The sequence below is a fragment of the Tympanuchus pallidicinctus genome, unplaced genomic scaffold, assembly GCF_026119805.1.
Source record: "Tympanuchus pallidicinctus isolate F22 unplaced genomic scaffold, pur_lepc_1.0 scaffold33, whole genome shotgun sequence".
Lineage (NCBI taxonomy): Eukaryota > Metazoa > Chordata > Aves > Galliformes > Phasianidae > Tympanuchus > Tympanuchus pallidicinctus.
Window position 1 is genome coordinate 1,379,688 of NW_026294751.1, and position 26,663 is coordinate 1,406,350.

Genomic DNA, 26,663 nt, shown 5'->3' on the forward strand with positions numbered 1-26,663 from the left:
CATCCATTCAGTGGGGCTGGTTTCAGTGGTGGTGCACTGGCTTTGCATTTAGCATGCTAACGTTAGAACAAAGTGATATTTTTAATGAGGGCTTTAACCCATCAAGGCTCACGTTGACATTACGTGTTCAGTTTCAGGTCAAACGAAACAAACTGGAAGTGAAGCCCAAGGGAAAGCCACGTGTTCTCTTTATTTGGGCAGAAACTGTGAATGTTAAATTGCAGAAATTGTGATAAAATCTCATCAATCTCATAAATATTTGTGAAGTACCGCACAAAGGCAGATTTCACTGCCTAACAAAATGGATTTCCCTTTGGCTTTAAAAGTTTGAAACAAAAAGTTTGCCAGAGACCCACCTTTTCCCCACCTTAGCATCTCCCCAGGCTGTACGACTTCAGCCACTTCCATCTGCAGCAGAACGAAGGCCCCGAGTTCTGTTCTAAAATGGATTCTTGGAGATGCCAGCCCTGCAGCGAGCAGTGAGCGCTTCCACCACGAGGTGTCTCAGAGGTTAAAGCGCTGGAAGAAGCAATTTGGACTGGCTCTTACAAACAACTGGCGTGGCCTCCTAGCAGTACTTGATTATTTCTGAAAGCTTCAAAAATTATTGAGTATAAAAGAGTTGATTTCAGCTTTGTTGCATCCTAAGTACAAGTGAACTATATTTTAGGGAGCTATTAATCTATCAGCTTTTGAAAGAAAAGAGAGTATAACTGTGGTCCCAGACCCAAACAAATCTTGACAACTTCTTTGAAATACACAAAATAGCTTTCAGCTTCCATGTGCCCAGCAAGGTCCAGGACACCAGTGTATGTTTTTGTAACGCTGTAACTGTAATAGGAGTATTTATCCTGGGCTTGAAATCAAAGACACACAAACGTAGCTATGAGGACTTGAAATAAAAATGACCTCGGCTAGCAATCCCCTGATTTTGTAAATATTCACTCTGGGAAGCTTGCTGTTCTAATAGAAAAACAAACACTGAGGAGGAAAGCTTGTTACCTCTCCCACCCTAAATAAACATTGTGTCTGAGACTGGAAACCCGGGACAACCAAAGCAGTCCGCAGCTGAAGACAGAAAAACACCTGCGGCAGGCTTTGGAAGGCATTTGCAGAAGGCAGGCAGACACTGAGGTCTGAAGTCATTAATGCCTCAGTAGCCAACAAGGGTAATCTTCAGTTAAGAAAGCTATCTGCACAAATTCAAGTAGTGTCACAGAACTAAAGATGCTCAGCAATTAAAAAAAATAATCAGGAAGGAAAAGGCAGGAGCAGACAGAGTGCTTGTGGCAGTGAGGCATTCCAAAAGTGCAGGCTGGTGGCCTTACCCTGCTGCAGGCTCTGCCAGTCAAATCTGTGGTGCTTTCTGATCAACCTGTCTGGAGCAGCAGGGGTTTCTGCAGAATTTCATTATTCCAGCATTCAACAGTTTCATGAATAGCAGCGTCACCTTTAAAGAATAAAAGAGGAAGTAAAATGCCTACAGCAACATCTGGTACATAAAGCTGAGAAACGATGAAAGCAGTGGCAAATAGCTGCAACGGCTCCTCAGCACAGCAGAACTCTCAGCAGCCTTCCTGTGCACTTGATGATGAGAGTTCTCCCCTCCTTCCCTCCTCTACTGTTTCCTTTCCCTGCTTGAGTACTGACTGATTATATCTCCTTTTATATCTCCTTTCCAAGAGGTTGTTCCTGTACACTACGACAAATATGCCTGTAGGCCATTTTTAAAGCCAGATGACTGTAAGTAACGTAGGTCTACAGGAGAGATTACAGTGATAGTAAAGCAAATGCAGAGAATGACTGCAGGGAAGGAGTTGATTGTCTTTGCACAGTAACACCGTGATTTCTTCGGATATAATCTTGACTTATCATCAAATAAATGAAAGCTGAATCAGGTTCAAGAATCTACACAAAAAGTAATATAGTATCTGCAGGGAAATCTTCTGTCTGAAACAAACTAAACACCAAAAGTTCACAGTTCTGTTGGAGCCTGTTCTCTCCACCTGAAAAGATCAGGATTTTCCCTTTTACATTTTCTGAATCAATTTAAATTCCTGAAATACCTTGAGTAGCAAGAGTTCTGAGACCTCTATCTACACCACTGTGCATTCCAGTGTTTGTGAGGGAGAGTTCACCTGGTGAGACTGGATGGGTGAGACCAGCACTTGGCCTGAAAAAGAATTCATGGAATCATTAAGGCCAGGAAGGAAACGTTCTACACTGCTTTTATAACTGGAGAATCGTACACCTACTTATCATTCATACCATGCAGTTCCCAGTGCCACAGCCTGTGATCCCCTCATGACTTTTAACTGAATACAGTAACTTAAGAACACTGAACTCCAAGATGGGGGAAGTTCTGTGGCTTGCCCAAATTCACAGCAAGATGGGAAGAATGTCTCAAGCACTCAACCAGGCTCTCCCACCCCTTGGCTCTCTGTTTTCTCCTTACTCAGCAATAGCTGTGTTCTGCCAGTGGATGGAGTGAAGCTTGTACATACTCTGTATGTCTGCTGAAGGCGCAGAGGAGCGTGCCAAGTCAGTCCTCCAAGAGGCTCCAAGAGCCCTCAGTTTCCAATGAAGTCAATTGGAGTTAAGGATGCACACTGGCTTGCAGGAAGCAATCAGCAGAGCTATATGACAAAGCAATCAATCCGTACATTTCTTTGAGCTGTGGAGAGACAAAAGATATGCGTAACTAAAATTTATCCTGTCGCCATATAGCTAACAGCTTTCACTTCTTCTGTTAAGATAACAGAAGGCAATAAATATGTGACTGGAATGGAAGGTAGCTGTTAAAGATAATCCCATTCCTCATTGCCATGGACAAAGACACAGGCTCAACAAAAAATACACGCAATAGCTCTGCTAAACTTCCAGCAGTTCTAAGTTGCAGCTGTGCTTAATGCTTGCCACAGTACCAGTGAGGCAGAAGAACGGCAAATCCACCTGGTATTCCTTCCAACTGCCATTGCTTCCTGAAAGTTATAAAGACCAAAAGAGAAGATTGGAAACAAACAGACAGTGGGCACTCCGTAGATTATTCATGTCAATTTTCAGGAACTCTCAGTAGACAGAGATAAAGTTCATACTGTTATAACCCCAGAACAGTAGAGTAGACTTCACAGAGAACTGATTATCCAACAACCTGATGCCTGTCCCAGGCAAAATTTCTGACCTTGAGCACGCCGAGATTTTGCAAAAGCCCAACACTTCACTACTGAAAAAAGTCTTACCTTTGGCATCTTATTGAGACAAATCATGCCCTCTCAATCTCACCACACCACAGTGCCCACCGGAGCCCGAAACAACGTCTCATTGAGTTCCTTCTAATCTCACCCTCTATTGCTCTGCGTCTCTCAGTCTCCCACTGATGAAAGCAGCACAGGGCTGTGCTACAGGAAGAAAGCTGATAAGGGGGGGAGTTTCGACTGCTAGAAGGGAGTGAAGAGCAGATGAAAAAACAAAACTGAAGACACACAGAGGAAAAAAGAATGGTATTTCCTCTCTTGTGCCTTGACGCGAGACTGTGTTAGGAATGTGGTGTAAACTCCAGCTTCTGTGAACTGGGTTGTCATTGTAAAACCTCACCAATAAGGCCATTAAATTCCTGAAATACATTGAGTAGCAAAAGTTCTGAGACCTCTGTCAAAGTATCGGAGACATAAATTTGGTCTCTTGTGAAACAGTCAGAGCACCATAAGAAAATGTAATAGGAAATTTCCCTTCCTTTCCCTTCCTTCTCATCTCTTACCTTAGCAGAAGCAAGGTCTGAATGTAGTTGGAAAGCAGTCAATGACCACCTAAGAATACTTACTGCAACAAATAGCAAGTTTTTGCTTGCTCTCTCTGCTATGGACTGAGTGCACCAATGCCCAGGAGGACGTAAGGACCCCGGTCCTCTCTGAGTTTTGTACTTTTTGCCATAGACTTTTTCACCCAGTGCAAAAAATAAGCTTCAAAATGCACTGCAAGAAATAGTGACTTTTGGATGGCGTACTCTACAGAGTAAAAAAGACTGAGTCACTGGCACAGCGTAGCACCAGCTGTTTATAATACATAAATAGCTGTACAAGTCTAGATACCAGATTTGCACATGCTGGTCACTATCTATTTAAATATTTCATGACATATGCAATTAAGCTCCTCCATCACTGCTGACTGACTGTAGAAATCCATACGTTTAGCACTATCTGTGCTCTTGGTGCACTTTTGCAATGCTGTGCATTTCCCAGGGTTGCACTGTGACAGTGACTGAAACCCATTCCCTTTCTATTTACAACCAAATTCACTTAGCAGACTTGAGAACTGACATATTTGGTCTGTGAAAACAAAGGTCTGTATTATACAGACTTAAAAAAAGAAGATGGAGAATGGGTTGGTAATTATTGTAATTGGAATAAAAACATGATTGCACTGAACTTAAATTCTGGGCCAAATTTCATACACACCCACAAATCCATTCAAATAGAAATCGACTTCATAATTAATACTGCATCATTCCCATTACCAAAAAAAAAAAGAAGTCACTATTAATTATTGATGGTGCTTGCATTTCCGCCGAGCTGTTTGCTCCTTTTCACCCTCCAGTTCACTGAGTGCAGCACGGACAAATCAAATCCCTTAGAAATGTGTAAGAGAATACTCCATTCTCCTCCTGCACGCAGGAAGACTCTGCCACTGCATGTCCTTATCAAGCGAAATACAGAGGGGCATTTGTTTGCACGAGCAGAGCTAGAATATTCTCTTTAGAGTTCAGCTTCCTCCTTTCATCCCACCCACCATCAGACACTTCCTGACATTTCTCCTGCAGGCAGAGTAAGGCAACTGCTTTTTTTTTTTTCTCCCCTTCTGCAACGGCTGTTCCTCCAGTAATCTGTGGGTGGTGGGGGAAGGGGATGTTATCTCCACAGCAAACACAGCCAAGCAAAGCAAGTCTGGGACGTGAGGGGGAGTTTCAGGATGAAAATAGGCCTCTGCCACCCCTCCTGTGTTTGTGTATCTGTGACTAAGCAAGCTGAACGTGTTGCTTTTTAAAGCTTGGCTTCTCTCTTTCCTTCACCTTGGTCGGTTCCAAGCCTCCTGGTGGCCTTTGTCCTCATGCCTTGGGGACCCGTGCAGGCCCCTGACTCACCATGTGCCCTGGTGCTGCAGGACAAACCTACAGCCCTGCCCCCCCACTCTGCTCAGGCACTGAGAGGAGCCTCTGCTAACCATTTCATTCCCTCTGAACCATTCTCTGGTTTTGCTTAGGTCATTACAGCCCTGCCTTGGAAGCTGCTGGTGTCTGCAGAGGAGCTTTTGGCAGTTCTACTCATCTATTGGACAGAGAAGATTGCTGGCAGCTCATCTCTGGAGCTGTCACTGCTGCTGTGCCAGTGGGTACCTCCAGGTTCAGGGGACCGGTGGGCAGATTGCAGCACGCAGCTGCCAGGTCCTGGTTCTTGCACTCACAGCAACCTCTTAATCTTGCTCCCCAGCATCGTCTCTTCTGAGATATTGGTTGAGAATTAGCAATTTAGGAAAGTCGTTGCTCCCATCAGTGCTGCCTAGAGCATCTGTTTGCACATGAAGCTGAGTTGGCCTCTCATCACATCCAATTTCATTCCCCCACAACGCCATGGACAAAGAAGGACCCAAGGTACCATGGTACGACTCCAAGGCCTCCTTCCCTTCAAGTCTCACGTTCCCTCAGCTCTCCTGTTTTCTCAGTCTTCTAGACACTGCTGTCCCTGTCCCACAGCCTCAATGCTGTGCTCAAGCAATCAGCTGCTACTCTGGAAGTCAGGATGACACAACTCTGCCAATATCAGACTCCCATACTCTTATTGCACGTTCTACACTGGTTTTTGAGTCTATCCATTGACCCAAATGTGGCTACGATAGATGCAACGGTCCCTTACAAAGCCTGTCCTATTAGGATGCTCACTGAGCTCACTGAAAAGGAATTCAGATTATTCAGTTAATTTGTGCTCAGCCAAACCATGAGGCAGCAGCACTCCCTGCACTTACAATCCCCTGAATAGAACCTGTGCTGGAATGGAGGAAGGAGTGTGTGGATCTCAATATGTAGGGCTGGCTGGTTTTCTAGGAGATCTCTATTCAGCTGTGCATGCCTGTGGGTATGGCAAAGATCACTCATCCAGTTCATTGAACTGCAGCCTGCATGTGAAAGGAGCTTCGTGGTTTCTTTTTAAAATGTCACTGTTCTAAAGACAAATAGTCTCACGCAGGATTGTACAGCAGATTATAATATGGACACTGCAGGGGTAAATTAAAGAGCAATTCAAACGTAATACTCTGCGGAAAAATCTTATCTTTCCCCTGCTTTACCAAGGCATTTATCTAGGTCTGCTCTACACCAGTCATCACCACATTATCTACATATTCTACAGACTCTTTTTTAGCCACATTAATACATACACAGTTCATTTAGAGTCAAAATAATGTCAGGTCAGAACAAGCTGGAAAACATGCTTGACTACTTCAAATGCCCTATTCACAGAAAGGGCAGAGATGCATCTAAGCAGCAAACATTCCAGTGATCATATAGCTTTAAATGGTCTGTGATTACTGCCATCCTCTCATGTATCCACAGTATCAGCTTAAGCAAACCTTCCACCAAGCATAGATTTCAATTAGTTTTATTATGCTCCATTTTAATGACAGGATCTATTCTTAACAACACTTTTTTGTTTAGTGGTCTGAAAGCATTTTCAGTCGCACAGGGAAAGCTCAAATGTTCCCATCAGCTCCACAATTCACTTATGAGAGACATTCAATGAAATAAAGATGCCTCCTTCTGTTGTCATGCTCTGAGCAAGCTACACAACATTTTCATTTTATAAAATACAATAGAAATGTGCATCGCAGCCCAAAGAGGTAATCACAACAGCTTTGTGAAGTCTGCTGTTACCAGTATTTGAGGTTAGTCTGAATGCCTGAGCTTTTGGAGCTGTGATTACATGAAAATAAAGGTTTAATGAAGCCAACCAACCAACCCACTCCGCCAAGAGGCGCGCTTTCAAAGCTTAAGTCTGCAACTGAAAAGGAAGTGCACCATGACTCAGAAACCAGAGGTCAGCAAGAACAAATAAATACATTTGTTACTGTTAAATTTGTAATTCATAAACTGATGTCATTTTCTAAGGTTTTTTTTTCTGACTTGAATACTTGGATTTCTCAACACTGCTGCTATGATTTAAATCACTTATAAATATTCACACTGTAAAAGGGTCCTTGCCTTTTTCTTTGTGTTTCCTGTTGTTGCAGAAAATACCTTTCACAAACACCTGCATTTTCAGCACATGTACAACACGTCTGTGCATGTCCAGAGGCCATTTACGCACCACATCCACGTGTCCTGCTGTCAGCTCAGGGCTTCACTGGATGTGTCTGCTGGAAATTCAATATGTCGCAGCCTTATATGTAGATTTTCGAGCTATTCACAAATCAAAACCAACATAAATATTAATTCATATTAAAATATTTTATTGCAACCGCATTTGGTGCCCATTAAATGGAATAAATACTTACACTTTTCACCTGCAGCTATCAAAGGATGAAAGGAATTGTGGAACAGTTACTTGATTTCACTGTAAGCTTACAGTCTGCCTGTAATATCCTTTGTCATAAAGAATCCCAAATTCTGTAAGAAATTTAACAAAAATACACATTAACTGGAATTACTGCATATTTGAGGATGTGAAAAGCGTTGTTATTATTGTATTACTAATTATTATTGTTAAACATTATTAAAATATTATTCATTAACTGTGATGCTGTCGTTGGAATGCAGCCGCTTCTAAGGAGACATCTGACAGCATTTCTGAGAGGAATCCCAACATTATGCATCGATTTCAGGCCAGATGAAGATCAGCATTTGCTGAAGATTCATTTCAATTACTGCTGAAACGCAGCTGCTGCTCAATACCCCCCGTAATTGTGCAAATCTGATAAACCTGGGCAGTGGAGATTGCTCTGTAGGACCAATCTTAATATGCTTTTAGATTATTTAAATTGTAACGAGAAAGGAACACACTGTTCTTACCAGCCCTTGTAGGTATGAGTAAGGGTTGACATTGATCGCCATAAAAAAGGCAACAATTTGTATCTTATTCATAGCATCTTATTTTTTTTTAATAGGCCTATGCCTTGCTAACATTTTGAGTGTCTTAAGTACTGGAAAGCACGAAAATCGCAGGCAACATTACAGAGCTTAAAATATTTAGGCTTTAACCTTGAAGAGTGACACTAAATTTTGCAAGTGAAATGTGACCTCTCAGGTATCTCAAGGTAAACAAGTATGCAAATCTTCACGGGATGAAATCCTCAGAGTTTGTAGAAACAGCCCTTACATCATGTTCAATTGACACCAGATGAGGAAAAATGTGGTCAGACATAAAACATTCATTCTACATTAAAAGCACGGCTGTTTTACAGTTGTACCAACCAATATGGGATTATTAACTTAAAAAAAAAAAAAAAAAAGGTTTGTTCATGAGTAATAGAGCATTGGCACAACAAACAAACAAAAAAACCAACAGGTTTTTAGGCTGTTCCAATAAAGTGAAAAAACTGAATGTCCTGGAAATGCTCCATGAGGTCTTCAAAACCACTCCACAGTGGATTCAGCACAGGAAGGAAGTGCTTCCAAGCTCCACGGTCTGACATGAATCACAGAATCACAGAATGGCCAGGTTGGAAGGGATCATGAATCTCCAACCTCCCGCCACACGCAGGGCCACCAACCTCCCCATTTCACACCAGCCCAGGCTGCCCAGGGCCCCATCCAACCTGGCCTTGAACACCTCCAGGGATGGACGGGGCATCCACAGCACCTCTGGGCAGCTGTTCCACCACCCCACCGCTCTCATAACAAAGAACTTCCCCTCGACATCCAACCTCAATCTGTCCTCCCTGACATGGTGTGAGACAAAGCATGAGCCAAAGCTTGAGGTGCGAGGTGAGGTGTGAGGTCAGCCTGAAGCACCCATCGCCATGACACAGAGGTCTGGCAGCACACCATGGGCCTCGTGGCCGCCATGGGGACAGCCGCAGCCAGTCACCGCTTGACAAAACCCAAGTCAAACTTCGCAACTCCATCCCTACACCTCCCTGGATGCGGCCAAAGAGGACCCCGGTCCTCAGCCCCACACCGCCCTCCATCCTCAGCCCCCCTTGGGGGAGCCACAGAGCCAGGCCCTGAGGAGGCCGCAACGCGCATGCGCAGAGGGGAGCCGGGAGGCGGAGCCGAGAGGTGCTGCGCAGGCGCGCGACGCATGCGCGGTACGACCCCGCGCTGGGCTTGTCGTTGCAGCTTTAAGAGGGCTCGCGGCCTGGCGGGTACGACGCCCCCCCACAGCCCTGAGGAGCCGCCGGGCCCCCCGCCACCCCTCCTGCCGCGGGACGGCGCGGGGCCGGCCCCGGCACCTCCCGATCCTCCCTCGATCTCCCCCCGAGAAGCGAGAGGGAGGCTGAAAGGGAGTGACCCCCGGCCCCGCGCCCCGGGCTGGGACGGCTGAGAGAAGGAGGAGAGGGGGGGGGGCCGCAACATGGCGGAGGCCAAGGAGGAGGGGCCCGGGCACTGCGCCAGGGTGAGTGGGGGGCGTGAGGGGAGGTCAGAGGGGAGGGGTCAGGGGGCGGGGCGGCGGGCTGCGACCACCGGGATCCGCCGCTGTCCGGCCGGCTGCATCGCGGGTGGGCCCGGCCGGCTGGGAGCTGCCCTCGGGCTCTGGGTGCTACCCACCCTGCGCTGTGTTCCATTCTGTCCTTGTTGAGAGCATCTCGGCAGCCTTTAGGTAGCATCTCTGCGTCGCTGAAATCATAAACTTAGAACCTACTGTTGATGCCATCCGCCTGTCTGATCTCTTCTTGTTCCAAATGCGATGTTCTTGTTGCTCTCCTTCAGTTTATTTCAGTAAGTGTGAGTGAGGCATCGAGATGGCAGCGCCGTGCAGGTGGTTCCCAAAGCCGTCAGCACTGCTGGCCCCAAGGCTTGGCCCTCGGTTTTCACAGTCTGTAAGTACACATGGATCTGCTTGAAGAACAGTGGAAGGTTCTTGTCCATGTCTTGCAGCCTGTGCAGAAACTGAGGATGAATAACTTTGAAGCAGTCCTCAAGGTAGTCTCGCAACACCTTGTGTCATTTCTCATTGAAAGCTTTATGATAGAAATGAGGTTGTTGCTGCTAATTTGCATTTGAATCTGTATGGAGCAGTCTGTAGGCTGCTAAATGTCTCTGAGCTGTCGAGTTCCTCATTTCCAAAGATGAAGAACTTTTCCCATTCTCTAACCTTGGAAAAAGGAAGAACATGAACTAGTTTTCCATTCCTATACGTAAGAGGAGTTTTGTTGTCTGAATTTATTGCGGAGAACGCAAAACTTGCATTGAAACCAATTGTTGCCAAACCAAGCAGTTGACCTTCCAGGGTGTAACTGGAGCAGTTGCACAGATGTTTGGCTACTCTGCAGCTATGGGAATGAACTTTATCACTGATTTGTCTTAAAGCCGTGGCTTTCACCATGTTCTTGCTCACAAGCAGAGTCAAAGAATTTTGCGGGATGGCTCTCAGTTCTCACTCATCGGGAGGATCAAGAGCTTGTCTGTCTGCAAGACGTTCAAAGAGAAGTGGCTGGACGTAGGAAAGTACCATAAGAACTCTTAAATAAAACTTCATTTCCAATAACTGAAAAGTTAGCAGACATAAAGAACTTTCAGATCATGATGGCACTCAAGCCTTGAAGCTGGTTGCTCACAGAGGTTGTGGTCTCTGTCCTCACATCTGCCGGGCTCACCATTGCCATTACTTTGGTATGCTCCATTTATCTGACAAGTTACCCGGCATTGCCCAGTGGAAAATAGGTTTTCCTTTTTTCTTAAGAGTCAACTGCCAGCTAAGATAAAACAAAACAAATTATCATAAACTTAGCATTAGTTTCATTGGTCTCAGGAAAAACTGTGCTTGTGTTGGTTGGGTAACCGCCCACTTGGTAGTAAGTCTGGAAGTTTCCATCAATTATTGCTCCACGCGTCCCTCCACACTATGGAAAACTTCTGTGTGGTGTTTTTTGGCAGAATTGTGGAAGTTCTTATGACTAAATGCTTAGTCTACCCAAAATCAAAACTGATGTATCTTCTAATGAAAATACATCAACGCATCCAACTCTTCTTACTAAATAATATCAGGATTGACATAACAGACCCTTGTATTTTTTATGTACTTAGTTAAAATATTTATAGCACTTCAATTTGAATTTGTAGGTAATGTTGCTGTGTTGAACGGTTTACATTTTGAATAGAATGATCATTTATTTCCAATACTCAATCAGTTGAGGTGGACAGGACGGTTTGTGGTGTGCAACACAGTGCTGAAATTTGACATTTGGGCTGCTGGGAATGAGTTTGGTGTGAATAGGTGAACACCTGGGTGTCTGCATCAGCAAGCAGCTGTTTGCACAAGATGTTAAATTTTTCATGGGTTTATTTAAAAATCCAAGACCATCTCCTTTGGAAAGTTTTCTTTCTAGGTGCCCCTAAGTGGTGTAGAGGTGATGAAAATAGATTTCTTTGCAAGGGCTTGAGCCCCTCTCAAAGGGTGCTGTGCTGTCGTAATCCTTGAATTAACCTTGTTGAAGAAAATAAGCGTAATCAAGCTTAGTCTTTTAGAGTGAGACTTTTCACACAGCATATCATAAGCAAAAAGAAAGTAAGCTGTTCTCCCTTGCTTCAGGGCTGCTTGCATAGTTGGGATACTGGAAGTTAATTGCAAGATTTCTCCCAGTGTTCTCAAAGCACTAACCTCAACTGTCCTCTCGTTTGCTGACCACTGTATCCCACCATTCCTTCCAGGCATTCCCATTCATGTTGGCTTTTCCATGAATAAGTCTTGCAGCAAGTTGAATGTAGTGAATTTTCTTCAAGGTTTTCTGCCAGGGGCTGCCTCTGTTCGGATCGTTTCCATCATCTGTTTTACATTGCTGTGCTAACTGCATAAAGGCACTGCTCCTCCACCTGACTTGTGATCATCTGAACTTCTCAAGATAAGGCTTCTCCAGCAGAGCATGCCTCATCAAGGACATGTTAGCAGAACTGTTTGTGCTCTTGGCATCTGTCATCTTTGCCTTTCACACTCTAGTAGAAAAATGTGTTTCTGGTCCAACAGTGGCATGCTGTATTCTGTCCTTTCTGTAGAGAACCACAATGGTAATGTAGTTTGTTATCTACCTCAGATATGTGTTGAATTGTGAGAGTAGTTTGAAGCTCTAAAAGAGCAGACATACAAATTATCATTAACTTAGTAATGCTTCCATTGAATGATGTGGTTAGAATCTCAATTAATCTAGCAGTTGCTTACAGCCTGAGTCTTGGGCTGGTCAGAAAGCTCCAGCGCTGCCCAGAAGGTTGTACCAGAGAGCAGGAGCAAGATGCAAGCGTTCTGGATGCTCTGAACTGACATTGCTAAGGTATAGCAGTCTGCTGTGCAGTCTGTGTCTGTAAGGCTGTACTGTAGTGTACAGGAGAAATGAGGACAGGTGAGTGTGATGGGGTTCTGGAGGAACATCTTTGTTCCCACTGAAAGGAGAAAAGCCAAATCACTCGCCTAATAAACTAATGTTTATGTGTCTGCATTTAAGTGAGAAGAACCTGATGCAGAATCAGTGCATCTGGGCGTAGCTGTTCCTACAGGAGTAAATTTGGAGTTCTTCCTTATGACTGTTTTTTAGCTAACTTCTTCCTGCTGGTTTTTTTGTGTCTTGATATGCCTTAAATCCATTTCAAAAGTCAGTGGAATTATTTCAGCTTTATTCTAAATGGTGTTACGTGCTCAAGAGGGCTTTTGTGAAATAAAGTTTAGTTTAGGAGAAGAGAATGGTAGAAGTCAACCAGGGCAACAGTGGCAAATGTGATGGGAAAAAGAAACAGTGATATACTTTTTTTCTTTTATAAGAGCAGGAGAGGAGAGCATCACAGAGCATCGTAGAGCAGAGGAACGTGGAAGAGAAGCAGAGCAGGAAGAAATGATGCTTGAGTTAGGAAGAAACTTTGAAGAGTAAAGCTGATTGCATGATTGCTTATCTCTCATTAAGGACTGAGATAATGAAGTAGACAAGCTCTCCAGCTTTCACCCCCAGTTATTGTTGGCACTGAACAATTAGGAGAAGGCAAAGACTGGCAGTTCCTGATGGTAGTTGAGATGATTCACCAGTGTGGGCCTATTAACATATCAGCCATGGTGTGAAGGAGGGCTGATAATCCCTGCTGTGTTTATCAACAAGCAGAAGGTGCTACGTGTGAACATTCTCCTCGTTTACATGCAGTGCCATCCTGTTGGCTTCTGATTTGGGCGTAGATCACAATGAAAAGCAGATGACTTCAGTTTTAAACGTGCGAGGGATTGCTCCTGGGTTGTATGGCTTCTCCCACCCCGGGTTGTTGTCATGTTTCTCAGTGGTAGCTTAAGGATTCACCTTCCCTTAAAGACGTGGTGATAGCACTCAGTTAATGAGATCCCTTCTGGGTTAAGTGGAGTCGCAGCAATTGCGTGCTGTGCAGAATGTCGTCACGCAAGTGAGCTTTTGAAAGAAGAGGCCAAAATATTGAAGTATGTGCTTGTAATCTGGGCAGTGCTGCCTTCGTTGTGAGATGCTGGAGTGCGAAGTTTGGTTTGGGAGAATTGCTTGCTGTGCGTTGCAGCAGAAATAGGTGATGTTGTGTGGACAGGTCTGGTTTTGGAGCTTTTTGCAACTGTGTAACTTCATGAGTTTCAGTTTTCTTCCGCTGCCATATGCTGTGAGGAATGGGAGTTCTCCAATCTTCAATGGAGGTGTAGCTTAGCCAAAATCTCATTGGTTGTAGTGACTTAACCAGAGTGGGAAAGTTCAGCGAGGGTTCAATGGAAGAATTTCTTTGTTGTTAAAAGACAAGCCTTTGTTGTGGATTCCTCGCTTTGCTTTCTGTGTGGTGTGTGTGCATTTCTTCATTTGCAGAACCAAATGAAGGCTCTGGGGCAGCGCATCGTTCCCGGTGCAGGAGGAGCTGCACGGCGAGCATCTCCCAATGCTCTGCACAGGTTCACAGCTGTGATCCTTCAGGGAGAACACACCTTAACGTCCTGGTGTTTGACACCAGCTCGCAGCGCCTTGGTGCTCCGGGTTGTGGGAGCCATTGGTCAGCAGAGGCTTTGTTTGGAGCCGGCCCATGAATATTCAGAAATCCTAGGAATCTCGGAGAAATCTGGGGGCAGAAAGGGACGATCCGAGTCTGCGTGTCCCGGTGGATTGTTCTGTTCTAGAAAGGGAGAAATGAAATGCCAGCAGCAGGTGCCTAGCTCAGATTGTAGGAAGCTTCCACTTAAGAAGGATACCAAGAAACTGTACTTTTTGAAGGGGAAGATGGGACCCACGAGAAACCCAGCGCTGCCTGCCTTTGTCCTTTCACATGTATAGGTGTTTGGATTTTTTTTAATGCATCCCAGCATCCATCTCATTACTTTTAGACTAAAACCATAGAAGTTATTAAAACCAACCTTTCACAGTGCTGAGAAACCCACCTAACTCAAGCCCTTCCCCGGGGCTCCATCTCCCCACGGCGCATTCAAAGCCCACACGGTGCTGCCCAGGCTGTGCGCTCCCCCCTTGGGCTGCTGCCTGGGCCGGCTGGGGGGGCCCTGCAGCTCCCAGCTCCATGTTTGGCTCGCTGACCCCGCCGGCTTCTCTTCCTGCTGCCAATCTGTTCCTGCAGGTACCTACGGCAGGCCGGCTCTTTGTTACCTTCTGCTCTTCCTTCCCCAGGTGCTCGAAGGTACGGATGGCTGAAGCCGGCTGCAGTTGGGCTCCAGCAGCTCTGCTGCTGGTTTAAGGCTCCTGCTGTGAGGTTTGCACGGCTGGCAGCTCGGCATCCCTGCCGCTGTTACGTGGGAAAGGTCAGGGGATGCTTCCTGGGCTGCCAGCACCTGGTTCCTGAATGGCGGCGAGGATTGGAGTGGCTTGGAAAAAAAAACCCTCCATCTTCCTTAGCAGAGTGCTGAAGCGAGGGGGTGTGCTGTGGTGTGTAGGTGCAGGGAAGCTGTGCAGACAAATTGAGGGATCTCTGCCTATTTTTAGTTGCAGTTTTCTTAACATCTGCTTCCTTCCCACAGTTCGCTGCTTGGCGATGCGGTACAACCTAGGATCAGACTTCAGAAGGCTTGCTGTGTGTGTTAAGTTGCTCTGGGCCTTGGGGTTAAAGACATAATTTTGCATACAAAGCCAGGGTGCAGCCACAAGCTGCTTCTCTCTCCTTATCACGCACTAAAAAGCCACTGATTCTTTGATCTGTGCACACTCTGCCAACCTGGGATGCTGTTAAAGTATGGCACAGGTTCTTAGTTATGTCAGATGAGCCCATTGTATGGAATGGTAAGCAGTGTCCTGCCACCCGCTCAGAGCAGTGGAGGCACTAATCCTAACACCAGCATACCATTCAAGAGATGCAGTGACATAACTAGTGGATGGTGTTTGCTTTTCTATTTTTTAATATATTTATAAAAGCAGCGCTTTGGTTGTAAAGAATAGTTAAAAAACACTGCTTTCAGGAGTGCCTAATTGTTTTGTCATTATTTCTTGTGTTATTTATTGCCACCTCACCAGGCAGAGCGCTGCTTTCTGCACAATGCTGGCTAATGAGGCAGAGTCACTAAGGAGGATATATTTTAAAACATTTAATTTTACTTCCATCACGCTCCAACAATTCTGTATCAGCTCTTATGCTCACTGCCTTAGAAGCACTAAGTGTCATTAAGTTCCTCCCTGGCAGAACACTCAACTGAAGTGATCAAGTGAAGGTGTTTCAAGGTGTGATTGTGCTGAGTTTTGCTTTTGAAACTGGAAGTCAGTTTTGAGGGCTCTGCTGGGAGTTTGGAGCCCGGGGTTTTATATTTCCATTCTGGATCCTTTTTGTCCTGCACTTATCTGGGGCTCACGCTGGGATATCGAGGTGCCTCTTCATGGGACTGTACGAAATGACCACAGGAAACACCTTCTGAAAACCAGTTCCATGTTTCCCTTTGCAGTTCTTTTGCCCCCTTTTTATCACCGAATCTTCAAAAACTGCTAGCAGAAGAAATAAAAAGCATTACAGCAAATGGCAGCTGGGAAAACAGCCTGTGCTAATTCAGGAAAAAAAGTGTATGAGCCCATTTTGGGGCATCGTTTTGTTAGGGAATACATATGTGTACACATGTGTGTATTTATGTGTCTTTGTGCATATGCAGATACATGTGTGCCCATACACACAAGCGTGCCACCACTTGCTCTGGTTGCTGCTCTTTGGATGTACAGCATGTGAGAGATCTGATGCTGTCCGCCATCCAGGGCCGTGTGCTGCCTCAGCTCAGGCTGCTGCCGTTACCAGGAGTGGGAATTCTGTTTCACAAACACATCTCGTGTGAACTTGTGACCATAAACACAAATCATCCCCTGCATCACAAACCGTTTTAAAGAAAGATGATTTCATAGGGTAGCTCTATGGCTGACTTCCTAATAAATTATTTTGAGCTTGTTGAAGATGCTCGTGGCAGTGCCTAATGTGCACTTGCAGATGTCGCCGTCGTGCTGAGCTGTGCCTTGTCATTTCTTTGAATGGAAGAGTGAATTACACATGTCCAAAAGCTGGGATATTTTCCTACGTGTACAGAGGATCTCAAAAGAGTCGAGAAGCTGCTTTGATAGAAATTTGCTTCGGGGAGAGGATGGTCGTTGCTCCATCTCAGCTAAATGACCAGAGTTCAGTGCAGTTAGTTAGTATCCCTTTGCTATCAAATCCCGTTATTGGACGGCCTGCCAGAAAGAACAGCATGGAAATGGAGGTGCTGAGGAAGGAGAGATGAGTTAAACAAATCTTGTTATCTTTTAGGCAGAGGAGTGCTGCCCAGAGTTGGCCATTGGAAAGCAAGCTTTGTTTCTCCATGGTGCACACACTGCACTTCAGACACACTGTTAACTTCATCATCTGTCAGAAAATGCTGCATGAGAACAGGTTGTGTGCAGCACTCAAATCATCCTCTGGTTCTTTGTCCATTGTGCTCCTCTGACTCTCGTTATCTCATTATTAGGAATGTTGACATTCCCTTCTCCACCTTCTCAAGCTAGCAGGGCTAATTCTGAATTTGTTGTGTAATTCTTTTCTGTATGCTTCTGAACTTGTGGTAATTGTGACTTCTCAGCAATGTAAGATTTTTACATAGAACTCTGCGTGGGGCAAGAAAGGAAGGAGGAGGAGTTGTGATTCTTCATGTTGGTTTGGCTTTTGATTGGATGCGTTTTAGAAAAATACTTCCAGGTTGACCAAGATAATGATGCAGTGCTTTCCTTTTTACAGTTTGAAGATAAATCTGATGCAGTATTTGATATTACAGAAAAATGTAAGTATATTTCTTTATTTCTGTAAGACATAGCCCAACAAAGCAATTCTTAGAAGTACCACTGCTGACAAAAATGCTACCTTTGCCCTTCTCCTAACCCCTGCTGCTTGTTCCCTCCCCACACTACTTTCTGCACAAATAATACAAATGATAGGAATTAAAGTCCTTACTTTCTTGTTGTTTTTTCTCAGATCAGCTTCTGTTTCACTGTGCGGTGAGTGGGACAGAACTGTTTCTTTGTCAGCAGTATTTGATCAGTAATGTTGGTCCAAGAAGGCTTAACGGGTTCAAGGAATTGCAACATTACACGGATTAGCAAAGGACCCTTTTACTCGCTTTGTTACACGCAAAGCTGGGAGATGCTCTGACTGTTCACAATTTTCTTTTCCCTAGGTAGTGAAATCCTGGATGCAGAAATGTCTGAGGACGCTGTGCACAACTTACCAGCCACCCTCGACAGCGTTTCTTATGAAATACAGAATCGAGCAGGATCTGAAAACTCCCTGCTGGATGATGACGACGACGATGATTATTTTCTGAACTCTGGGGATTTGGCAAGCATACCTGTTGTTGGGAGCGACAACGAAGATGATCAGAGTTTCACTCCAAAAGACACTCTCCCTGCTGAAGACCATCTGGAAGAGGGCAAGAGGGTTACAGAACACGAGCTGGACAGTGAAAAAGATATTCAGATCGAAAATGCAATCCAGAAGGATCTCACTTCACCTTTTGAGCAGGGTCCTGTATTTAAATCAATTCAAAAAGATTTTAGCATCGCAAGAGATAATGGCAAAGAGACTTTTTCAACAAAAGACAAGAATAGAGAAGTAAATCTTCAAGAACATGAAAAACGGTTGGAAAAAATCCCTAAAGATACGGATTCTAGATTGAAAAGCAGTTTTCTTGACAAAGCAGGTAACTGTTGACATCGTAGACCTGGCTGCCCAGCAAGGAGGAAGGAAGAGCTAGATGGAAATTAGCAATAGGAATAGCTGAAGGCATCATCTCGGCGAAGATAACGTGCATTGCTGTATGGAGGGAAACATTCTATCCAGAACCCTGAAATACAGCAAACTGTGTTAGGAGTAGGATGTGCAAAAGGGCCTGGCAGCATCGGGGGGTGTCTCATCAACCACAGCCTGTTTTGTAGCCTCTTCATATCCTTTGTTGGTGTGGTTTAGTAAACCGAACTGGGTGACCCCTTGAGCTTCCTTTGGTTTTGTCATCCAGCCCCCAAAGCTCCTTTAAGGAATAGATGATGACATTTTGGCTTTTGCTGGCTGGAAAGATTTTTTTGAGCAAAGTGCCAGTTCTTCATTATTGCCCGTGCTTAAAGCAGCATGTTTTTCATAGTAACATCACAGGAAGGCTTGCTAGAAATATTAGTGCCTGCAGGAAGTCAGCCAGGGAGTAACTTGAGATCTGCTTTTCCTAGGAGGCTGCTCTCCTTTTTCTTCTGATACTTGCATCTTGGACTTTGTCCAGCAGCATGGAGAGAACCAAAGATGCCTGTAATGCATTTCTCATGTGAGGGAGCCTGAAAGTCACCAGCAGTCTTGCTGCCCACACACCTGGTTTTGATTTCCCACGCTCTGAAAATTACAGTAAAACAGTGAATGAGAGCGTTAAGAATAACCAGGGTGGAATGTGCAATTTAATTTCATTCTGAAGATTGTACAGAGTGAGGGCTGGCCAACAAGTGAGAGCCTCTGACTGCTTGTCGAGACTCACTGCTTACATTTCTGATGTTTAGACTTTGTGCATACAGTAACAGCATCTTAAAATCAGTGCTTTCAGGTTCTACAAATGGTAGAGAAACAATACCAATATTTTTTTTAATATCTTTTAGTATCTTTTTACTCTTGCCTTCAGCTAGAAATTTAGCAAAGAATATTTCTGTGCGAAAGACTTCTTTCAGAAGATGGTAAATATCTACAGTCACAAAGTTGTAGCTGAAAGCTGTGCAGCCTCAGGTGGGGTAGCCAGTAATTGATCAGCTTTAGTGGATGCTGACGGGCAGCATCGAATAACCAGGCAAATCCAGTATTTTTTAAAAGATGTATTGCTGAAAACCTGCCGTTTCCTGAGGAAAGGGAAAAGGCAAAAGACAATGAGAAAGATGAAAGTTGTTTCTCTGAAAATTACTCTCTGATTTAATAGTAGAAACGTGGCAGAATTAGGAACTCGATTCAATAGAAAGTTCAGAATGAACAATTCTGCCTCAGAATTATTGGACTGTTTTGCTGGCATAAGAAAATAGTGGCTCAGAAGGCTAATAAAAATATCAATTCTCTTTAAGGATTACCATCTTATTTACAGGGGAGTTATTTTAATGCTTCTGAAGTGCTGCCAGACTCTGGGGTTGGGGATCAGAATGAGACTAGATAGTTTGTAAGGAAATGCTTTGGAATCTGTATTCATTTCTATTTAATGTATATGTTTTCCTCAGTTCATAATCAAGTAGAAGAAACATTACGGACGCAGTTAGCGCCACAAACTCCAGAAACTAACTTCAGGGTAAGCTATAGATCTTTCAAACACTTTTGCAAGTGCAGCAATATGCTGGAATAATTCAAAATACTTATGTTATATTTGAGTGTAAATTTGAGTATCAAGAAAACTGATCTTCTGACTCATAGACGTCTTTGCTACTTAAACAATCTGCATATAATTTTGTACAAATTTTGCTGACCCTCTCTTTGAATTGAGGATTCTCTTGATAGCCACTCTCATGTCCAGCATGGTCTGACTGTGACGGGTGAGTTGATTCCAGACCTGGACGCATCCATCTGACCTGTTGCCTTTTTTCCAAATGAAACAGGGAACAGCTCTATGAACAGGAGACACTGCCCAGCCAACCAAGTGCCCTCACTGACAACCATCTTAGAGAGCTGGGTGGCTTCTGCTTTGTCCAGAGGAGTGAAGAGGATTGGGGGTGGGATGGCAGCGGGTGCTGCAGGGAGGTAGAGGCAGCGGCTGCTGCCCTTCGTTTCTCCCACCTTCCAGTGGCAGGACCCATTTCTTTTGGTCTGCAACAGAAACTCCCCTTGGCATCAGCCCAACTCCTCTTGGCAGATGCAGGAGGGTGAATTCTTTTTCATATTATTGTTTCAGGAGTCTAGCTACCTATTTTCTAGTAAGGAATCTATTGGACAAGAGCTGGGGAATTCCTTTGCACCAAATATTAGAATTAAGGAGGAGCCTTTGGATGACGAATATGATAAAGCTATGGCCCCACAGCAGGGACTATTAGACAAAATTAAAGATGAACCTGATAATTCTGAGGTAAGTTTCCCATTGCATTTCTCATTTTGGTCTGACAACTGACCGCATAAGCTGGACATAAGTTCAGCATTTCATTTGGTTTGTTGACCGAAATTTAACTTGAAGAACGTAGTTTAGTAGAAGAATTTCTCCCTCTAATTCTACCATGGAACCCAAACCCTCAACTTTTTGATCTCATGTTTCCATGTCGCTGAGTTTTTATGCTTTTCAGCTAGAGACGAGGCAAACTGCTGTACAACTTGCATTATTAAATCTGTGGCAATATAGGCACTTCATCTCTACTAGATCTCACTAGAAAATAAGTCATGTCTCATTGAGTATTTTGTGGATTGTCACAGAGCTGCACAGTTCAAGCAGTGCTGTTCCTGCTACTTCCCTCTTTTAAGGTTGGCGGTTTGAGCACAGTGCTTCTTTGTTCTGTTTTTATAAACATTTCCAGTTAGAGGTCTTAGCTCACAAAGAACATTTAAATACATGCAGCTCGGTGAGGTCAAGTGGCTTTGTCATTTCAGGCTGACATCTTGTGTGATGTTACAGCTAAGAGTTCAATAATTGCAAAATGGAGAAAGTCAGAACTGTTGAACAATGCCAGGACAAGGATTGCTGAGCCCTCCCCTCTCTGCTTGCCACTGGCTTGCAGTGTTACACCAAGGAGATGATCCATGTTGCAATTCTTGTCTCTTCAGTGCTGATATTTGGGTTGTGTGCCCAACTTTACACGCACTGAAGGTGCACGAAACTTCCAAGGCGACTCATCCCACTTGCGCTGGCAGTAGTTTTGGTGTTCTAGCTCAGGCATTCATTTTTCCAGTCTCATTCTGTGTACTTTTGCTATACCTCATCTTATTCCTGGGCCCTTCTTTTCAGCATTTTTTCTTCTCTTCCCACCGTACTGTTGGGTAAATGAAATAAAAAAGTTCACTGAGTGTTTGAAACTGTTGAGATTTCACTGCCCTTCTGATTTGTCCTGTTCTTGGAGATTAATATCTAACCATGTGTAGATTAGTTAAACCTGTTTCTTCTTTTGTCATCCCCAAATGGCACCTGCTGTATGGATTTGTGTGGATGTGCAAGATGCTAGTGGTTATAAAAGATGACACTAATGAGGACATTTGGAGACCTGAACAATCTGAAGTATCTTATTGATCAAAATATTAATTACTGGGGTAAAATTCTGTAACGATCAACTTCGATACTGGAAAAGTGTGAGAACTGATGATGGTTCATTTTGGTTTGCTTTAAATCAGAAAATAATGTGTTTTACATCTCTTTTTCCTGTGCATTCTGAAAGAGGAGAGCATTCCTTGCTGCAATTGCTAGTTGGAGCTGGAAGCTCCCTGCTTCCAACAGTTACACTGCTGTGAAACTGTGCTTCACCCTGCAGAGCTGATGTTGGCATTTGCTTCAGTCTCTATTACTAGTGTTAATTTTAAATGCTTAAAAATACACGTTCCTGTAAATAACTAGCTTTTAAATTGTGATATTAGAGTACAAGCAAGCACGGTACTCTAAAACCCATCATCATGGTGCGCTCATACACAGCTTAAAACCTCCCTTCCTTGCAATGTGAATGCATGTCTGCTCGTTCAGGTGAGGAGATAAGGCTGTTCTCCTGGGAAACCTGTTGAGCAGTTGGTTGCCTCGTGCAGAAACTTGTGATTTTGCCACAGGAGCATTGACTCATGGCAGGGCTGCATGGCAGGGTGTGATTTTTCGGAGGTGGATTCAGCTGAGGGAGCAGTTTGCTGCTGCTGAAAAGAGAGAGCTTATTTTTGCCCAGTGATTTCGAATTGGCTTACCTTGCAGTCAGACAGCAACTGTTAATTTAGCTCAATCATAATATGACATCATGGCCTCGCTATTCTCCAATGACTGTAAGTAGGTTAAATCTTATCATCCCCGTGGCTCTGTGAGATTATTCTTTTCAGCCTATTAAGATGCACATGTAGAGCATTACAAGCTGCTTTACGGTTTGAATTTCTAGGAAAAGCATGGGCAAGAGGCATGGTGTCCAAGTCTGAATAGCTGCTGTGAGGTAAGCTAGTAATTTGTAGGATGTCAGCTATTCCATAGGCAACTGTCTGCGGGGATTTTCTCATCTGTACAAAATGCAAGGTTGTTCCCCTCCACTGAAGTCAGTCTAAGTGTGGATTGCAATGGTCTGCGTGCTGCCAGCTTCGCAGCACTGCTGTGTGGAGCTCAGCTGACTGAGAAAATTAAAAAGATTACAATAAAAAGAGGGTTCGTTTTTTTCTGATTCGTCATCCCTCAGTCAGGTCCGGTTCAGGATGGGGCAGAACATGGTTGTCCCAGCTGAAGATTTCTTAACATGCTGTAAAGCTTCACCTCGGGCTCCTCCCAGGTCCTTCACCTCAAAGTTAAGCACAGAACGCTTCTCGCCAGCCAGGGCTCAGGTTCTGTTCTGTTACAGTTATCTGTGAATTGGAAAACAGAGCTGGTTTCCAAGAGTGAGGGTAAGGACTGCAGAGCACTTCTGGTTGGACAGTTTGTGTAAATGGAATGCAAATATTTATCTTAAGACGTTGATGCTGAATTGTGAGGTGCGTTGGGATACAGGTGGGGAAGGGAAGGCAGCAGGCATCTGAGTTCTGCCTGATGCTCCCAGCTGTACACTTTGCTGTGAACCCCTTGGGCAGTTCTTTGTGTGCTGCTTGTATGGCAGCAGCTGTGAGCCTGGCCTTTGGGACAGGCTGAAGAGGTTCTTTCTTGCCTTCCTGGGCCTTAAGATTCAATACAGCATTCCAGAAGAATGGAAATCATGCAACCTGTTATTACATGTGTGTATTTGTTCTCCTTTTCCTTTCCTTTTGTTTCAGGAGTACGGCCAACAGCCAAAAACTCAGGAAGGGGAGCTGAAAATCAGTGCTGTATTTTCAGTCAGTGGCAGTCCTCTTGGTAAGGAACTGGCAAGACTTAACTTGATTTAAGTCTATAAAATGGCATCACCTCAGCAAATAGCCTCGCAGTTTATTCTGTGAGAATAAATTTTGTTTATTTAATATATATTATTTATATAACCCCAGTATTAAAAAAAAAATTGTTTTGCTTTAGAGATGATGAAAATCACAGACTGAAAAATAATTGCATCTTTGAGGCAAGGGAGAACTGAACGTGAAAGCAGTGTTAAAAGTGCATTCTTATTCTTAAGAGCAGTTGAAACAATCCACTCTGCAGAAAACCAGCACAGGGCACGTATTGTAGAGAGTTCCCTTGCTGTTTGCTTCTCCCTTAGAGCCTGACGATCCCAACGAAGCCATAAGCTTTATGCTTGCTCCCTGTGCATAAGTAAATCATGTGTAATATGTATCTTAACAGCTACTCTGTTTTCTCTCGCTCTCTTTCTTTTCATTTTAGCTCCACAGCTGTCATCAGGTTTCCAGCCTGCTGTGGCATCCTCTGGCATGAGTAAAATGCTTCCTTCAGTTCCAGGCACAGCTGTTCGGGTTTCCTGTTCTGGCTGTAAAAAAATCCTCCAGAAGGGGCAGACTGCATACCAGAGGAAAGGCTCTACCCAGCTCTTCTGCTCCACACTGTGCCTCACTGGATACACTGTTCCAGCTTGTCGCCCACCAGCTTCTACCAAGAAAACCTGCTCCAGCTGCTCGAAGTAGGACAGCCTTTTAAATTGTTTGAGAGTAATTGTTGCTCAAGCAGATGATGAGAAGGTTTCAGTTTTCGTCTTGTTCTGTTGGGTTTTCATGCTGTTCTGTAATGCCCACTTCACGCTTCCCTTCTGTAAATGATGGTGTGATTTGTTAATTGATCTGTCTGCTTTCAGTTCCATTTAGTTCACTGTGTTTTGCATACAGGTGCATTTAAAAGCCTCTGTTGTGAAGTGTACCTTTTGTATTTTTGCCACGTAAAAGATGGAAACATGGAACATAGAAAACATGGATTCCATGTTTTCTAACACATACTACCTGTGTTGGAAAAGGGACTTCACTTCCCTCCTGTTCTGAGATGTCATTGCACTCCAAACAGCTAACAGATACTTTAAGAAAATATTTATTGTTTCCTCTTGGTGAAAATAGATTTACTGATGCCTACTAATGAAGTAAAACACAGATAAATTAATGTGTTCTGCACAAGGCAGACCCTTAGATTCTATTAAAAAAAAAAGAAAAAGCTTTCCAGTCTGGCTCCATTCTGTGAGCTCAGATTTACATAGGTGTGAGTTCTTGAGTTCTTCAAAATATGTTACTGCTGCTATTACATCATCATGGTCAAACCTTCATAAGATTACAGAGATTAAGCATATCAAGAATTGAGTGTTTCAAAGAGTTGGGGCTTCAGTATTCAGTCAGTTGCTTTCTGCATAGAGCCTGCTTCAAAAAAAAACACTTTAGGATAGAAGATTTGCATTTTCCACTGGCCTGCTGGGAACACCAGGGTGAATCTTCAGCTCTAAGAAACATTTCAGTTCTTCATATTCTGTTTTAGTTTGTATTATTATCTCCAAATTAGCAGAAGGACGCATCTGTGGCCAGCTTTTAGAGCTGTCACTGCTATTCAGGAGCTTGAGGCAAGTCAGTAACTGCACAGACTGATTGGTCTGGGCTCTCTTTACAGAGGACAGTGATTCACATGAATTATTTGTAGTTATGAAAGTTACTTTGCAAAGTGAATGCTGCTTTGTTCATGCATCATTTCTTAACAATAGATTTATTGCTTCCTGTTTTACAAGGTCAACTGAACTTCAGCTTGAGACTTCAGTTAATTATTCCTCTTTCTTGCTCTCTTGGTGTAAAAAGACCTTGTAACAGTCTTGGCTGCAATTTGTATTTATTAAGATGGAAAATGGTTTATATCTGAAAAGACAAGAAAGAAGGAGGCGTCCCTCCATCCTAGAAAGGAATATAAAGATTTCTTCCCAATTTAAACACTCATTGAAAATGTTCTGTGAATGACAGTTTCAAAAGAGAGACTTAAACAGTTTATTAAATCCAATGGCAGAGAGAACAGTAGGTTGGAGATTAAAGAGGAAAATAATTGTCAGACCATTTGGGGCACAACTAAATGGGAATTAGAAATCCTCACCTTTTGTTTTTCCCCCTTCCTTTCCTTATCCCGTGATTATTGATATTTTCACTGTTAAAGGGAATTCATCCCCATGTCCTGCTTTAAAAAATGGTTTAGTAAGTACTGTGCAAAACCTCCCAGTTCCATCTGAAAGGAAATTATGCAACCTGATGTCTTTGTAGGCCACTCTCAAGACAAGGTACAAAATGTTTCCCAGTGTATTTACTTGAGAATTGCACCCCACTGCTTTACTAATGGGAAAAGGAAAATGAAGATGGGTGAAAAGAAAATCTCTGAATTAAATAAATCCACCATCTTACAGAAAATGTTTAGTCTGCCAAAGTGGGAAGGAGAGCGAGTTGCCATGAAACCAGTGTTTAATCTCTGGGCTTGTTTTTCTTTTTTTTCCTGTAGAGAAATTCTAAATCCAAAGGATGTAATCACTGCCCAGTTTGACAACACGAATTCCAGCAAGGATTTCTGCAGCCAGTCGTGTCTTTCTACGTATGAAATGAAAAGGAAACCAATTATTACTATTCACACTAACAGCATTTCAACCAAGTGCAGCATGTGCCAGAAGAATGCAGTGGTAATGGCAAACTTCTTCTCCGTTTAAGCTTCCTTTAAATCAGGGAACTTGCATTTCCTTTCTGTTCTTGTTAATATCCTTTCTTCTCTTCCAGATCAGACATGAAGTGAATTACCAGAACGTCGTACACAAGCTTTGCAGTGATGCCTGCTTCTCCAAGTTCCGCTCTGCTAATAACTTGACCATGAACTGCTGTGAGAACTGTGGAGGTTACTGCTACAGTGGGTCTGGGCAGTGTCGCATGCTGCTGATAGAGGGACAGTCAAAAAAGTTCTGCAGTTCGACATGTGTGACACTATACAAGCAGGTATATTTTGACACGGTGTTAGAAGAACATCTTTGGT

General features: G+C 43.8%; 1 protein-coding gene across 7 annotated transcripts in view; it reads left to right on the top strand.

Annotated features, from left to right (window-relative positions):
* The first annotated feature begins 9,304 nt into the window (after window positions 1–9,304).
* The window catches only part of ZMYM4 (zinc finger MYM-type containing 4), a 32,964-nt gene continuing 15,605 nt past the window's right edge, over window positions 9,305–26,663 (top strand). Inside the window, exons 1-9 of one of the 7 annotated variants that reach the window (XM_052698631.1) lie at window positions 9,305–9,599; window positions 17,363–17,405; window positions 17,799–18,320; window positions 19,855–19,922; window positions 20,520–20,690; window positions 23,528–23,606; window positions 24,066–24,318; window positions 26,145–26,319; window positions 26,414–26,626. In XM_052698631.1, the coding sequence (XP_052554591.1) occupies window positions 9,558–9,599; window positions 17,363–17,405; window positions 17,799–18,320; window positions 19,855–19,922; window positions 20,520–20,690; window positions 23,528–23,606; window positions 24,066–24,318; window positions 26,145–26,319; window positions 26,414–26,626 (1,566 nt within the window). In that variant the 5' untranslated portion in view covers window positions 9,305–9,557. Of the gene's footprint in view, window positions 9,600–14,681; window positions 17,406–17,798; window positions 18,321–19,854; window positions 19,923–20,519; window positions 20,691–23,527; window positions 23,607–24,065; window positions 24,319–26,144; window positions 26,320–26,413; window positions 26,627–26,663 lie in introns of those variants that run through there. The other 6 variants (XM_052698626.1, XM_052698628.1, XM_052698627.1 and 3 more) reach the window with 6 other exon arrangements.